At 40.5% G+C, this 17,106-nt stretch overlaps 1 protein-coding gene across 2 annotated transcripts in view; it reads right to left on the bottom strand.

Annotated features, from left to right (window-relative positions):
* Window positions 1-17,106, bottom strand: part of GLT1D1 (glycosyltransferase 1 domain containing 1) — a 108,736-nt gene that overhangs the window by 45,890 nt on the left and 45,740 nt on the right. For both annotated transcript variants that reach the window (XM_063454341.1, XM_063454340.1), the window contains exon 10: window positions 12,716-12,836. In XM_063454341.1, coding sequence (XP_063310411.1) covers window positions 12,716-12,836 — 121 coding nt within the window. The remainder of the gene's footprint in view (window positions 1-12,715; window positions 12,837-17,106) is intronic.

Here is a 17,106-nt window from a genome sequence, read left to right as displayed (position 1 = left end):
ACATTAATTTTACAATTACGGCATTGAAACAGTGCACATTTTTTATGTATAAATGCATAAACAGATCTTGGATCAGTATTGGTTACTCATGACAACGATATTTACTGGTTTATTATGCGCTTTTTTTGTGAGGGGGATGCCTGCTGAGTTAGTTCCATGCTTGCAAGAGAATTGTGTGTCATGAGATGTGTGAGTGCTGCTAAGCGTACAAGGTTATGATATAGGTCATTGAGGTCTATGTCGCTGTGTTACAGGTACCTAGCTAGGTTGGTTGTACCGATAAACATAACGCTAATGAAGTGCTTGTTACAAGTTAAGGCCGTTTAAGGTGGGTGCTCCAGTGTAGCATGAGAGGCCGAGGGATGCGGACACTAGGCAGGTTAAGTCATGCCATGAAAATATATAACAGCATTTCTAACAATTGCAATCAAAACGAGTGTTGCGTTAACAGGACTATTGACCAAGGTATTAGGCATTGTGAAGTCATGCTTATTAAAAGTATTCTGCACATTTGTATTTGTTACATATTCTAGTCTCAGTATGCGTTGCCCCGTTTTGTTTTCTTTGGTTAACTAGTGAGAGTGTTAATATGAAACAGTTGAGATCTGCTTATAAGCTTACATTGGGTAGGTTGCTCACCTAGGTCTGTTTGTATGTGTGTGTGCTATATATGCTGATTCCTGGTCTGACGGGAGAAAAAAAAAAGAAAATCTAATTAAATTATAAAAAAAAAATAGAAACGGCATAACAGAGGCCCTATGTATTTAGCCGTGCGGTGCCCCCTAGGCTTACTGAGTAGGGCTAGATATATTCATTGCGGCTAGTGAACACGCCTGAGCGTGTCTGGGTTATGCCTAAACACAATGTGAGGCTAGTGCGGGGGGAGGATAAGGGGTGGGATAACGGGGAGGGGGGGGGGGGGTAGTGCGGTCTATTGACCTTTCCCTGCAGAGAACAGCATGTAACGTGATAGATAATACAACTTTTAAACTGTTAAACTAGTAAACTTGGTGCTAAAAAGTTCTGGTGTGTTACGGTGAAGCAGCCAGGGAGCTTCAGGTGGGCTCAGTCCCGATCATGTTCACTGTGGGTCTTCGGGGGACAAAAGGTGTTACCCTGTCTGTGTTCCATCTGCTCTGTGGCTTGCTCGCTCCCTGGGGCTCCAAAGTAGTCAGAGCATCCTGTGAGAGTCCAAGTGTGGGTAACAAAGCTTTGGCTTCTTGAAGGTCTCGTACCGTGTGCTCAGTCTCTCCTTGCAGTATCCTCAGGGTGCGGGTTTGGTGCCATTTGTAAGTCAGTCTGCGTTTCTGTAGCAGCGTTGTGAGAGGTCTAAGCGACCTCCGCCATGCCAATGTGCCCCCAGTGAGGTCAGTGTAAAAAGACAATTCCATCTCTTCAAATGTATATGTGGAGCAGTCTCTGGTCGCCGCTAGTACTGCGGTGTTGGTCGAGTGGTGCTGGAACCTCACAATTAGGTCTCGTGGTGCTGTGGCTGGCGCCGAGGCCGGTTTCGGGGCTCGGAAGAAGCCATCTAGGGCAACTGCCTTGGCCTGCCTTGTCGGTAGCAGGGCCGTCAGAAGGCGTCTTAGCAGACCTGTTGAGTGGCTTCCAGGATGCCCCTAATCTTTACATTGTTGGCCGGGCATGCGTCCTCCAGGGCCGCGAAGCGGCGTTCGTGTGCCTCGTTCTGCCTTTGGAGCTCCTGGACCACTTGCTGAAGAGAGGTCAGTTGGTCCGAGCAGGCGCTGGTGGTAGTCTCCAATGCGGCCTGTCAGGCCTTGTATGTCATTGCGGAGCGTGGCGACGTCGGCTTGGATGTTTTTCTGAAGGTCCGCAAGGAGTGTCTTCAGTACCGCCGTAGTCACTGGAGAGGCATCCGCTGTCTGGGTGCCTTTGCACAGGGGTGAGGTCTACCGCCTCTTCTCCCGAGGAGAAGTTGTCAGACATCTCTGAGTAGTTGTCCAGGTAGGCGGCCATCTTGGGCCTAGCGGTCTCACGCGTCTGCTGCAGGAGATCCACAATATTTGGTCCTGACCGCGGTCTGTCCTGCTTTATTTTTTGGGTTTTGCGTCCCATTGTCTTCCTTGCTGCTTACTATCCCGTTGGGGAGCCCAAGATGCGGGTAATAGTGGTAGTTAGGCTGTTTGTGGCCTGAAAAAGCCGGAGCTCTTTTGCTGTGCGATCGTTCAGCTCAGCTGCTAGACTCCGCCCCTCCACATGTTCCAGCACCACTCGACCAAAACCGCAGTACTAGCGGCGACCAGAGACTGCTCCCCATATACATTTGAAGAGATGGAATTGTCTTTTTACACTGACCTCACTGGGGGCACATTGGCATGGCGGAGGTCGGACATCATATTCCGGCTCCAGGCATCAGCAAATGGCGTGCGAGGGAGCAGAGCAGAGAGAACACAGCTCCCTCACCGCGTGTGACCAGGAGACAGGCGCCCGCCGGGGGTTATACGGGGAAATTTGGGGGTCAACATTTTTTGCCGCCTCCTGAGTGCCTACACACGTTCCTGCAGGACTCGAGCCCTGTGTTTTATATATATTTGTTCTCCATATTAGTTTCTATAAATGTTAAATATAAACATGTCAAACTCAAAGGCTAACACTGGCCAAATAAACAAGGTATAAGTTTAAGGGGGCCAAAAAAATAAAAACTTAAGTTTTCATAGAAACATAGGTTTATATAGAGAAGTACAGTATAACTGACACTGGACATCCTCACACTCGTAGGGCTTCAAAGTAAACAAAGTGAATTTGTTTTAAGGAGACGTGCATTTGCATATTACCAGTGTTTCAGTCCAACTACCTTGACATATTAAGAAAAATTTTTAATGGGACTGAAATGGTGAATGTATGCAGTTGCATGGCTGTAAAAAACAAATTACATCTTGCTGATTTTGAAGTCCAATGAGTGTGTTCTTCACTTTGGCTGAGCTCATCAAACTTGATGATCTCAGCCAATCCAATTATTTCCCATATGAAAGCATTAGGAGGCTATTGTGCATGCAGTGGCGTACATACCGGGGTACCAGGGGTCGCGGCAGAGACCGGGCCCGGCCCACCAGGGGGCCCGGCCGCCCCTGCGACCCGGTATGTACCCGCCCGGCCAGCCTCTTCTCCTGGGGGGGCCCAGGAGCCGGCCACCCCAGGCCCCCCCCCCGAGGCTGGCCCTGCTGAAACCCAGCAGACAGGCGGGGGCACGCGAGGGAGCACTCTCCCGAGTGCTTCCTCTTTAGCTCCCTCGCGCACCGCACTGATACCGGAACCGGAAGATGACGTCATCTTCCGGCGCTGGCATCCCTACGCGGCGTGCGAGGGAGCTGAAGAGAAAGCACTCAGGGGAGAGTGCTCCCTCACGCACCCGCAGGATCGGCCGCCCAGGAGCCCAGCAGCACCACTGGACCCCAGGGAATCCCCTCAGCACTCCAAAAGGTAAGGAGGCTGGGGGGATTAAATTTTAAAAAAACATGTGTGTGTGTGTGTGTGAGTGTGTTAGTGTGTGTGGTGTGTTAGTGTGTCTGCTAGTGAGTGTCAGTGAGTGTGTCTGTTATTGAGTGTGTCTGCTAGTGAGTGTCAGTGTGTCTGTTACTGAGTGTGTCTGTTACTGAGTGTGTCTGTTACTGAGTGTGTCTGTTACTGAGTGTGTCTGTTACTGAGTGTGTCTGTTACTGAGTGTGTCTGTTACTGAGTGTGTCTGTTACTGAGTGTGTCTGTTACTGAGTGTGTTTGATGTCTGTTAGTGAGTGTGTGTTTGTCAGTGAGAGTGTATGTTTTGTAAATGAGTGTGTATGTATGTCTGTCGCTGAGTGTGTCTCTGTCAGTAAATCTGTCTGTCTGTTAGCTAGTGTGTATGCGTCTGTTCGTGAGAGTGTGTGTGTCTTCAGCATTTACCTTTCTCCAGCGCCGGACTCCCTTGGACTCCGCCTCTCAGCTCCGAATGCACATGCGCGCAAGAGCTCAATGCTTTCCTATGGACGTTCAGTGTCTTCTCACTATGATTTTCACAGTGAGAATCGCGGAAGCTCCTCTAGCGCCTGTCAATGAGACAGCCACTAGAGGCTGGATTAACCCTCAGTGAAACATAGCCGTTTCTCTGAAACTGCTATGTTTTCAGCTGCAGTGTTAAAACTAGAGGGACCTGGCACCCAGACCACTTCATTGAGCTGATGTGATCTGGGTGTCTGTAGTGGTCCTTTAAGTGTGTGTGCATACTGTGGTCGCAGCCCTGCAACCCCTGCGACCAGGTGCCCGCCGCCATGTGTTGCGGCCCCGACCCGCGCAAGTGCGGGGGGGGGGGGGGGGGGCCCACGGATCAATCTTCGCACCGGGGCCCCATGGGTCATGTGTATGCCACTGTGTGCATGTGTAGCAAAAAGCTGTGTGGCTAATCAGCATCTCCATGGGGAGTGTTCAGCGCCTCCTTGCAGCCCCAATCTAATACACTGCCCATTCTAATACACTGCTCACAAATCCAATACATTGCCCCCTCTTTCTCTACACTGACCCTCCTCCCAGCACTCTTTAATACACTGCTCTCCCTCCCCCTATTTAATACACTGCCCCCCTTGCCCAATTTAACACACTGCCCCACCTTCCACCACTCTAATACACTACCCCCATCCCACCACTCTTATACACTGCCTCTCTCCCTCCCCAAATTTAATAAACTGCCCCTCTCCTTCCCCCAAGTTAATACACTGCCCCTCCCCCATCCCTCAAATTAATACACGCCCCCCTCCAATTTAAAACACTGGCCCCTTCCTTCCCTCAAATTAATACACTGCCCACTCCCTCCCCCAATTTAATACGCTGCCCTCCCCAATTTAACATACTACACAGGCAAGTCACCCAAGCCCCTCTTCCTGTACTTTAAAATAAGCCTCCAGTTCCAGCCCTGCTCTCCTCTGCTCAAGCAGGAGGGGAACAGGAGGGGAGTGGCTAGCCTGCAAGAGCACGCGATCGGCCGTGGGAGGGAACACAAGAATCAGACAGGTAATATATCTTTCCTATCTTGCGGCTGGTTGCAGCCACAACACAAAGTGGCCCCAGGGAAGGTGGGTCACAAATATGTCCATTGTGGGCCGCAAGTGTAACATGCTTTCCCTACAATATCCTAATACTAACCATCAGATGCGTATCTAGAAACCACAGGGCCCTGGTGCGAAAATTGCCCTGCCCCCCCCCCCCCCCTCCACACATGCAAACAAGCAGATACACATGCAGGCACACACATACATATACAGAGTCACACACAGACACACATACATCCATTCATACAGACACACATACACAAACACACACACATACAAAATGTTTTAGTCACCCTCCTGTTTCCTACCTTTTAGATGCAGGAGGGCGACTTTCCCTTGGCCCCAGTGGCTCAGCCTGATGGGAGTCAGAGTTCCCCCACTCTGACTCCCTCCTCCTCATGCATGGGCTCTGTGTAAGCTGGGAGGAAATGACCTGGGCTGTCACTTCCTCCCAGCTCTGATGTATTCTCAGGGGGCCTGGTCAAACTGTAAAAGCGGCAGAGTGCTGAACGGGCCCCCTGATAAAAACATAGCATCGGGATGCCCATGCTGTTAGAACCTCTTCAGTTAAAACGTGCGGGTCGGGCCGTGTTACATAGCCGGCGGGCACCACAGGCCGCAGGGCCCCCAGCATTGATGGTCCTGGTCGCAGATGCGACCCCTGTGACCGTGGTATTTCCGCCACTGCTAACCATAACCCCTTAACAATTACATTATGAATAACTTTAATCTAAAAATATCATGTAATATAAAAGCTACATAACTGCAAAACATCTATTATGGGAACAAAATACCATCTCTGAGTTCTGAAGACATTTATTAACCACCTGATAGATAAATATAATATATATAAAGATACAAGCACACGTGTTATATAAAGATACAAGCACACATACTCAGTCATGTGATGCGTAAGTCTCATAGTAAAGCATTGATTCAGTACTTACACATAATTAGTACAATGCTTCACATCAATAAATGGGCAGAATAAAATCTATATAATATAAAAAAAAATAAAAAAAAAAATTGATACACACACACACACACCAAACTGGTTCCTGATCTTCTAAACAGAGAAATACTATTTTTGAGACCTGGCATCTGACGCCCTACACACTGAATCAATCTGAGACTGCTGAAAAACCTACAGTTTAGAGCTGATCTTAATGGCTCTCACATTTGTGAGTGTTCCATGCCTCCCCTATAACATTGCAGGAGAGCAATAGGTGAGACGTGCCAGAGGAGAAAAGGGTAAGACAATTCTTTATTTTTTTTTAAATGTTATAGTGAACAATGGGTGAGGGGGTAAAAGGGACAATGAGGAGCTCTGAAATCACTGAAATAGACATAGGATTAACCTGGATGAACATACTAGCTTGGCAATGGACTCATTGGTTATTTTTCTCATTTAGACCCCCTCTTGAAGCGGAGACAGAGACTTGGCATTACTTAAACGTGAAGCGTACTGGATCCACACCTTGGGAGCATTATCTCTGAATGGTCTAAATGAGAAAAATGCACTCTACTGCTTCCTAAATAGAAGATAGTAGTGTTGCCTGTGAGGTTGTTTTGGATAAATTACACTATGATTATATAATGTTAGTGTTTGATACAATGTTTAGCAAGCCCTATACTCTGATATTTGGTTGCATAATACAGTCTTGAGACGGAGTTATAGAATGGTCCTGTAGTTGGACAGATATATATTTATGCGACCCTTCAATATATATGTTGGAGATCGGTTTTGTTCTAATATTTATACTTGTCCAGAATGTACTATATATTACTGTTGGTCTACTGTAGAATTAGGAACTTCACCATATAGCAGGATCTCATGTCATAGTATATTTTCTAAGGTTTGTTGTACATATTTTTTATATAGTTTATGTATTTTCAATTATTATTACTTTTCCTGACCCTGATAGGGTTAATGCACACCTGCAAAGTCTCACTTACCACGTCATCTCTGACGTCATCTGACCTCGTTTTCATCATCTTTCACCCTCCAATGAGAACTGTTTTGTTACGTATATAATCACTGTTTATTCACTATATGAATTGTCTTGAAAAAAGTCAGCATTGACTGAAACTTCAAAATTTTTTTTGTATTCTGCACAATAGCAGCATTTACTTTTCAAATTATAAGACTCCAGAGTGCTCTCTTCTTGGATACTATACATACATCCAACGCATGATGCAGCTTGGCTGTATTTGCCTTTAACATTCCACACTGGAACAACTCAGACATGTAAATCCATCTATAAACACTGGGATATCCTAAACTCAGATAAACATTTACCACCTATATTTCAGAGAAGACCTATAGTCAGTTACAAGAGAAACAAGAATCTGAGAGACATTTTGGTTCGTAGTGACCCTGTACAGTGTTACATAAAACCTACAACACAAAAGAAGAAAGGATGCTACAAATGTAGTGGCTGTGTCACATGCAGCCATATGAATCCTGGAAGTTCCTTCGCCCATACTCACAGTGGCAAAAGAATCCCGATCAAACAATATATCACCTGTACAACGGACCACGTAATATACTTAATTACATGCCCCTGTGGACTGTCCTATGTAGGAAAGACCGATCTAACTCTACGGGACTGCATGAGAGGTCACAGGTCTGGCATCACGACGGCATTCAGGGACCAGAAGACCGAAAAAACGGTTGCTAAGCATTTCTTAGCATTATCACATAGACTACCTACTCTCCGGTTTATTGCTATTGACCATATCCCCCCTTTATCCCGTGGGGGTGAAAGGTCGAAATTATTGCTCCAAAAAGAAGCCTATTGGATCCACCGTTTGAATACAGTGGTACCCAGAGGTTTGAATGAGCAAATTGTATATTCTATGTTCTTATAGTTTAGTATTCGTAATATGTACTTTAGTAAGGTATTGTAAAAATAATTTATATTATTCTGCATCCTATATGCATAGCATAAATTTCTTTAAACCATTTTTTTTCATTTTTTTTTTTAATTGATTCGATGAATTGAGATTTTCCTGTGACTTATACCATGTAGAAGTAGATCACACATGGTATATTATTTAGTTCTATAACATGCTGCATCTTATAACTATTACACTATAGTATACGTTTCAATTTATAGTAGTAATTATATTTTTTGTGCCTCGTAATATGTTGCTTAAAAATTAAGAATATTAATTATAATTATAGTTATTGATTATATACATATATTTATGTGTTGTTAGACATGGTTGAATATGAATCTTGAGCTCTGAATTTTAATGAGTGAGTCACATATTTTGCACTTGTTCTACACATATTTATCACTCCACGTTTTTCACTTAGTTTTGCACTTCCAGAGCTTCTATATTCCACCTTTGATTAATGTACATATATCACATGTGAATCTGGGCACTACCAATAATGAATTAGTTCTTGATCCATCCTCCATTGTTTGTACTATGATATTGGTGATTATAACTTCGGCACTTGTTCACAGCACCTTATCTTCGCGGACAAAGCATGGGGAAACACTATTTTTTTTAATATACACGTTGCTTAGCAACGCTTACGCACTTTAGACGTCATCACGTCTGGTCACGAGTCCCTCCTGTGCACTTCCGGGTTCGGTCGGGTGTGGGATTGCTCCTCACTTTACATTGGTAAGTTGCTATTTCATATTTTGTATATATTTGCACTTGTTACACTCATATTTTGATCTTGAAAAAGACCCTTGTGTGGGTCGAAACATTGATTGGGACAAATCTGATGTGATTTAAATAAATAATCGTTTGGAGAAAAAAAGACCTTTGAGTGCACCTTCTCTCTATTAGATTATATTATCACGCTAAGGGAGCACCTAGGCAAGATTTATTTGTCTGAAATTAAAGGGGTGAGTGCCAAGATCTATTTGTTGTATACACACACACACACACACACACTATCTGCCACCAGGAGAGATTGGAGCTAAAACAAAAACTAATAAATAAATACATTTAAAAAAAACACTGATTGTAAGCAAGAATGGGGGAAAAATATGGGAGGAGAAGGGGGAGTTAAGTGCTTGTGAAAATAATCTGAAAATATATATATAGCTTCTAGCTAGAGTTGAGGAGTATGTAACAATACAAAATAAACATGTTAATGAATTCAGAAATGCACTTTCAAGAAGGCAACATGTTCAGGCATATCTCTACCCAAGGTGGACCCGGAGCAATACACTGCAAAGGGTTTGATGGAGCAGGAACAATAGCCAGTAAATGAACAATAATAAAACAAAGAACCAAATAAAAGTCCCAAAATAAACATACAAAGCGTTTCGTCCAATCCGTGGACTTCCTCAGGGATCTTGGACGGATTATTAATTTACTGGCTATTGTTCCTGCTCCATCAAACCCTTTGCAGTGTGCTGTTCCAGGCCCACCTTGGCTGGAGATATGCCTAAACATATTGCCTTCTTGTAAGTGCATTTTTAATCATTAAAATCTTGTCTTAACTTTATTACACTATTGGCTCTCCTCCTTTTTATAACCTACAGCTGCAAGTTGAAGCACCATCCGACGTATTTTACCCCTTTTTTGGGGAGACAAGCTTGAATTTACCAATGTCTTGTGAGTTCTATCACTTCCCGCCTCCTCCCTGTTTTGCCCCTCTTTCTGTACTGTATAACGCTATGTACAGTTTGTTTTTTCTAGATATTATATAATCAGGTGGTATTTATCTTCTCTAAGTGTGGAGCTTGACACCCTTTTTCTTATACCTTGCAAAAGATAGGTGAAAGTATTTGCTATTGAAAAAAAATATTTAAAAGGTTGTAAACCCCCCACCATTTTGAAAAATGCAAATAGCCAAAACTAACAGAATCTGACAGAATTGCTTCTCTGAGAGTTTAAATTGATGTCAGACATGTTATGCACATGGGGATGTCTTCTCATGCTTCACAAGGACAAACAACCTATCTTATTTATATAAAAGTATTACTCCAACCTACAAACGTTCTAGCATATTCCCCCTTAAAGGGACACTGAAGGCACCCAGACCACTTCAGCCCGTTAAAGTGGTCTGGGTGCCAACTCCCATCACCCTTAACCCTGCAAGTGTAATGATTGCAGTTTTTATAAACGGCAGCAATTACCTTGCAGGGTTGAGTCCTCCTCTAGTGGCTGACTACCAGACAGCCACTAGAGGGACTCCCGGCTTCTTAGACAACTTTTGGTTGTCTAAACGACGCTGGACGTCCTTACGCTATGCAAGAGGACCTCCAGCGCTACCAGAATTCCCATAGGAAAGCATTGAAACGGGTTTGTTTTCCTGGCACAAGAGAATGTTAAAAAAAATAACTTCCAATCGCTGAAGTGAGGTATGTTACGGAGGACAGACTTGGGAGGCTTAGCTATGCTGATGACAGACGTCCAATGTGAACAGGCTTAACATTATCTAGATAATTACACTGTTGGAGGTGAAGTTACATTTCCAGCAGCAATAAAAAAGTGCTATATTTCTGTATGTGCAGCATTTCAAACGGAAACACTGCATGTGCAGGCTTCAAGCACTATGACAATTTCACATTAGTGAAGTAGTTACGGTGCTTGGAGTAACAACAGCAACTCTTAAGATATGCTACTAGATTGCTTTATAATATATTCACATAGTTTTATCACCACTTCAGGTCTAGATAAAGAACTAATGTAAATTTTGATCTATACGGCACCACCACTACTTAGTAATGCATGTTCCAGGTGTGCCCCCAATTCCTCTTTTTTCTGTGTAGATTTGGAATCCAGACCAGATTCCTATTGGGGTGAGTACCGCACCGATCCACTATAGGTGCCCCTGTAGAGGTAACCTAGGAAAGCATATATTGGGGAGAGTCTATTGAAGTAGTTTAGGCAATGAGCATTGCAGTTGGCATGTTTATCTCCTATGTTAAAATGAGTGTAGGACCCACCGATATTTGGGTACTTGTACATACTGGTGGGCTTATTACAATAAGCCCATATGGTGCACCTGAATCCCCATATTTGTTTGCCAAGATAGGTGATTTTAATAACGTTGTAAAATTGAAAACAGTATTTTTTTTATGTGTGCTTAATCTGTAAAGAGTTAATGTTAGTCAGAAACACTAGATGATGAAGAAGAAAATAAAACTTAAGACAAGCCATCAACAATGCACTTTCTCCATTAACTAAACAATTGAAATATGTATTTCTGCAGATGTGACAGCTCAAAAGTGCAGATATTTTTAGACAAAAAAAATAAATGTATTTGAAATGGAAAACAAGAATTCCTACAGAATGACCTGGTAACAGGCTAATAAGCATAAGTGCAGTGAAGCCTTTTTTTATATGTATATTTGTTACAGCCATTAAAGAAAGACATTGAATCCCATGAAAAAAAATAGACGTTTTAAAAAGCAAGTATTTCAGGTAAGTAAATGCAGCACATAAAACATTTAAAACAAATTCTATAATTCTGCAATTTATTTTAATAAAATAGGTTTTTGCATAATTTTGCACTGAATAGGAAATAAACTACAATTGCCAGCCTCACAGAATTTACAGAGATGTTTATAAAAACACACTACAGGATAACAAGGTTTTCTATGCCCAGTATTGAACATTTTTTCAAAAGGAGAATTTCTGTGTTGCCGAGTTGACTTTAACAATAATTGAGCGGACTATTACAGAATATATTCCGTCACATTGAGTACTAGAAAATTAGTGATGTATGGAATTTAACACAAATAGTTTACAAAGTATACAGCTATAGGTACATTACAAATCATTAGTTCTTTTTTTTCTAAAATTATGGCCCAAAGAAAACATGCATGTATCTTTTTTCTGCCTGTCTGTAGTCTTGCAAGTCTTTCCATTTACGCCAGCGGATTGAGCGATTAAAGGAACACTCCAGGTCACTTCTGCCCATTGGAGTGGTCTGGGTGCCATCTACCATCACCCTTAACCCTGCAAGTGTAATTATTGCAGTTTTTTTAATCTGCTGGGGGCCAATAAGTACAGTAAAAACTTGTGTTAGTTTTATTAAAAACACCTAATCCAGGCAAAAAAATTATGATAATTTTTTGCCTAGATTAGGTGTTTTTAATAAAACTAACAAAATTGGTCAGCACCAAAGTAGCTGTTTAGTAGATAAGGGAATGCGCTGGATTCTCATTTTTGAGATTATATTTATATATATATATATATATATATATATATATATATATATATATATACACACACATACATACATACACACACACAGATATATCAGGTGTTTATTATAATAATTTTATAAATAATTTTTATAAATTATAATAAAATTACATTTTGTGAGCTTTGAAGTTGGTGAGTGCACTGGGAATTATATGTTGTATTAATTGACTTCATATTAAAATATATATGGGAGTCCAGGTCAATTATCATGGCTTTGCTTTCATATGATCAGAAACAAAAAAAACGAACTTGTGAATTTTGACGTGTATTTATTTTTTTAGAGAAATAACATAAGCGTTTAAACGGTTACTCAAGCCACCATGACCACGTCAGTGATTTGAAATGATCATGGTGGTAGGAGTATGTATATGTAAGCTTAAGCTTGAAACACTGCACATACAGAGATATTGTTAATTGCATGTTGGGAGATAGTTGCACCCAAGCAATTATTATTTTTAAAAAATGAAATTATTAATATAACCTCATACCTCCAATATGGCTGCTGACATCCCTTCAGACAAAGAGCTGTTTACAATTGCAAAACAGCAACTGATAAAGGCTTGTAGATTTTCTTGAGGAATTTCCTCAATAAGATGAACCCCATTATTGCTGAAAAAAAAAGAAAAAAAAAAAAGTGTGTTGTAAGAGTTGATTATGTTCAGTGTTATAAAACCTTTTGGGATGGATTCTGACAAGTGCAGCATAACACAGTCCTGTTTTTAGTCTCCAAACTCTTAAATTAGCAGAAATTAAAATAGATATTTTTGTATAGAATGTACATGCTTTGGAGCCAGACACGGAAGTTCATTTACATGTCCAATTGTTTCTAAGAAGGCATACATCATTTTATAAATGACAAGGCGTGGCAGAGTTGTATACCCAGACAGAAAGCAGAAGTGAGGATAAATATATATTTCAAAATATCTGGTAAGTCATAAACATACGGACACTCAAATTTTCAGAAAGAATTGGTTGAAATATACCTGGATTTCTTTTAAAAGTGATTCATATGTACACTGACAAATATCTAAGTAAACAAAGATCTTTAAAAATCAAAAACAAATTTATTTAGAAGTATGTTTTTACAGAAATCCATATCCTCTATACTCTGGAGATTGCTCTGATTTTAGAACTTTTCAACAGAAAATAATCTCTACTATGTTTCAACTAATTATATAAACAGCAATTTATAATATTGCTGCCAACAAGAGTTCATCATTTATTTATTTTGCCTCACAAAAACTAAAATCTGAAAAAACAAAACAACAAAACAAAAAAACGGTTTGAAGTTTCTTATGATTGAAAGTATCATTCAGGAAATAAATGTCCTTAGACATAACTTCTTATTTCTTTCTATTTCTTTAAGACTCCCGTTACTATCTGGACAATTCATCAATCATTTCTTTATAAGGAAGAATAGCTACATCACAAAAATAGTTGAAAGCAAGAAATTCAATTTAAGTTTTTTTTTGGTTTGTATGGTTTTTTTGTACTAGAAGAGGTTTAGTTATCTTTGCAATAAAATACAATTTGAAGGTTAATTTTTTTTTTTTTACAATTTTGATTTAAAAAACAAAAAACATTTTAAATATTTTTTTTAATTTAAAATATTTTTACAATTTCTGTCCCGAGCACTATGTAGCCTAGGGATGTCTCTGCATGCTGTATATATTACATGCATAGTAATCTCATAATTTTTTTATTTTCAACTTTTAAAGGGACATTCTAAGCACTGGAACAACTACATTTTAGTAGTTATGGAGAAAGTAGGCTGTGGATGCTCCCAATGGTTAAATATTTTTTTGAGCTGACACTCCCCACTGCAAGGCACCCATGACACAGCCAAACTAATGGAGGAAGCCTCGGCTGATGGGTAGGCACTCTTCAGCCATCCAGATGTTATGGACTACATATCCCATAATCCTCTTCAGTCATAATGCTGGCAAAGCATCAAGAGAGATGCAGTCAATAACATCTGGAGTGCTGAAAGGGTGCGTATTCCTGTTAGCCTCTCAATACCATCCAAATATGTATTAAGTTAATTTTGCTAAATCAAAAGAGAACATCCGCTTTAGCAATGTGCAGGGCCGTCTTTAACAAGGGCCCAGTTACTCCTGGGGGGCCCAAAGCAGCTGCACCGTGGGCCCCGCTGGCCTCAACCATTTCTGACCCCCCGCCGGCCGGTAACCCGCACACTAAGGAGGCCCACCTGGTGGCCCATGCACTAAGGGCCACATGGTGGGCTTTTGTCAGCAGAGATGTATACATACATAGTGGGTGGAGTATCTCGGTTCAGGGTAAAAGATGATGGTATAAATACAGATGGAATAACTGAAAAGATAAAATGGTAGACAGGCACCTAGTGCAATATCATACAGTATGGAAATAATATAATATAAAACCTGTATTTCGGTACGCACAAGGAGAGAGCCGGGGAATTATGGCTCAATCTGGACGCCTGTGGGATAATCAAAAGGGATCCCACTCCCTTTAAATGTGCAGATGGTCCTTTGCTGGTTCCAAAGAGAAATGTCCACACCAAATGATTATTGGGGACTAAATTTCTTTTAATAAACAAATACAAAATAAAATCACAATAAAGTGCATAAGTAAAAGTAGAAAAAAAAGTATAAGTGGAAAAGTAGATAAGTCCTCTGTGGGGTAAAAAAACAAATGCAAGACGCGTTTCACCTAAGTCCTAGGCTTCCTCAGTTGCTGTTGTTACCTTCTACTGGTGTTCTTTTATGTCCGCTGTATTTGGCAGATTCATCTGTTCCGTATTAAAGCGATGTTTTCATTTCCGGTGGCATAATCCTGACGTACTTCCGGTTCGCGGCTTCTTCATTTAATCACTGTTGGAACGCATATGCGTTCCACTGATGTAAAAAAACGTTATTGTCCATTTTAGCGAATCATTTATTAGATGTCAGATCGTGTACCCAGGCATAAATAGAGTAGAATAAGAAGATTGGAGATGTCATAAAAGGGCAAAGTATTTATAAAATATCATAAAAGAAAATGCATAATACATAAATATAAGGAAAAATTATTAGTGTGAAAATGGGTAAGAATTAGTCTGTATAGACTAGAATATAGTACTGTAAAAATATAATATATTTAAAGGATATCCTCTACTTATTTACCAGAGCTGCAAAAAGAGTATAGACCTTGCAGGAAATGTATGTAAAAAATATATTTATGTAGAGAAATGTGTGTGTATATATATATATATATATATATATATATATATATATATATATATATATATATATATATATATATATAAGCCATACAGTATGTAAAATTCATACCCAGCACCATATATACACTTCATGTTAAAAGAATAAAATGCAACTATGTGTTAAGAAAATGACATATTTCAAAATACAAATTGAGCCCATTGGGCAGAAGAGTATTACAATTAAAAATAAACTTCATTTCCTCTTTCCCTAACTTCTTGATATAAATTACCTCCCCTCCAGTCTTTTTGGACTGATTTTATGGTACAAAAAAATAAGCCTGTGGGATCTTGATTATGGAAGATTTTAAAATGTTGGGAGACAGAATGTGTTTCAAGGCCTTTTTTAATATTGCGAACGTGTTCTGCAATTCTGGTATTTAAAGGCCGTATAGTTGTCCCTATGTAAAGAAGATTGCAGGGACACTTTAGGACGTAGATGATTCATTTGGAATGACAGGTGAGGTGGTCTCTTATTTTATATGGTTGTCCTATTAATTGCCTATGTCTACCAGATGTCGTTTTTTTACTTCTCGTGGCTCTGCATGGTAAACAATCTCCACAGCCATAAAAACCTATAAGGTTGCTGATAAAGTGCTTCGGTTTCGCTGTTTATAAGTTGCTCTTAACTAAAATATTCTTTAAGTTATTCGTGCCTCTGTATATCATCTTAGGTTTTGGAGGTAAAATATCTCTAAGTATGGGATCATCTCTTCAAATATGCCAATGTTTATTTATTGCTCTTTGGATTTTTTTTGTACTTCCATTGTATTTACTAATAAACGGAATTTCGTGATAATTTCGAGAGGTGTTCTTAGGTTTGTACTTCAAAAGTTGACTTCTTCCATACTGTTCTTTAAATCTCCTTCATCATAGCCTTTCTCTATGAACTGGTTCATTATGTGTTCAGCTTGTTTCACGTATTCCTCCTCTTCTTTGCATTTCCTCCTTATTCTTTTAAATTGCCCTTTTGGGGCATTTGTAAGCCAGGGGGTATGATGACAGCTGGTCCGATCGATATAGCTGTTTGTGTCTACTGGCTTAAAATAATTCCTAGTAAAAATCATGGATTCTTGTATATAAATATTCTAATCCAAAAAGTTGATGTTTGTGCTGCTCACGTTGCTGGTCAATTTGATGCCCCAATCATTGGTGTTGAGAAACTTGAGGAAATGGGTCAATTCGCAGTTGGCTCCTATCCAGATGAAGAATATGTCATCTATATATCTGCGATAGGACACCAAGTTCGCCCTCCAGTCATGGCCACTGGAGCTAAAGTGTTCTTCCCAGTATGCCATAAATAGGTTGGCATAGCTGGGGGCGAACTTGGTGCCCATCGCAATGCCGCAGATTTGTAGGTAGAATTGTTCTTGGAACCAAAAAAAATTGTTAGTTAAAATCAGTGAAATTCCTTCTAAAATGAACTCTGTTCTTTCTTAAAAAACGATTTCTCCAAAAAATATTTCACTGCTTAAAGATCTTTCTTGTGGGGGATAATGCTATATAATGAACTAATGTCACATGTAACTAAAAGGTACCCTTCCTGCCATTGGGTTTGTTCTAATATTTGAAGCATATGGATAGTATCCTTGAGGTAGTATGGGTTTTTCACCACTAAGGGTTGCAGCATAACATCTATGT

The sequence above is a fragment of the Pelobates fuscus genome, chromosome 5 (genome assembly GCF_036172605.1).
Source record: "Pelobates fuscus isolate aPelFus1 chromosome 5, aPelFus1.pri, whole genome shotgun sequence".
Taxonomy (NCBI): domain Eukaryota; kingdom Metazoa; phylum Chordata; class Amphibia; order Anura; family Pelobatidae; genus Pelobates; species Pelobates fuscus.
This window is presented reverse-complemented; position numbering and strand designations above follow the sequence as displayed.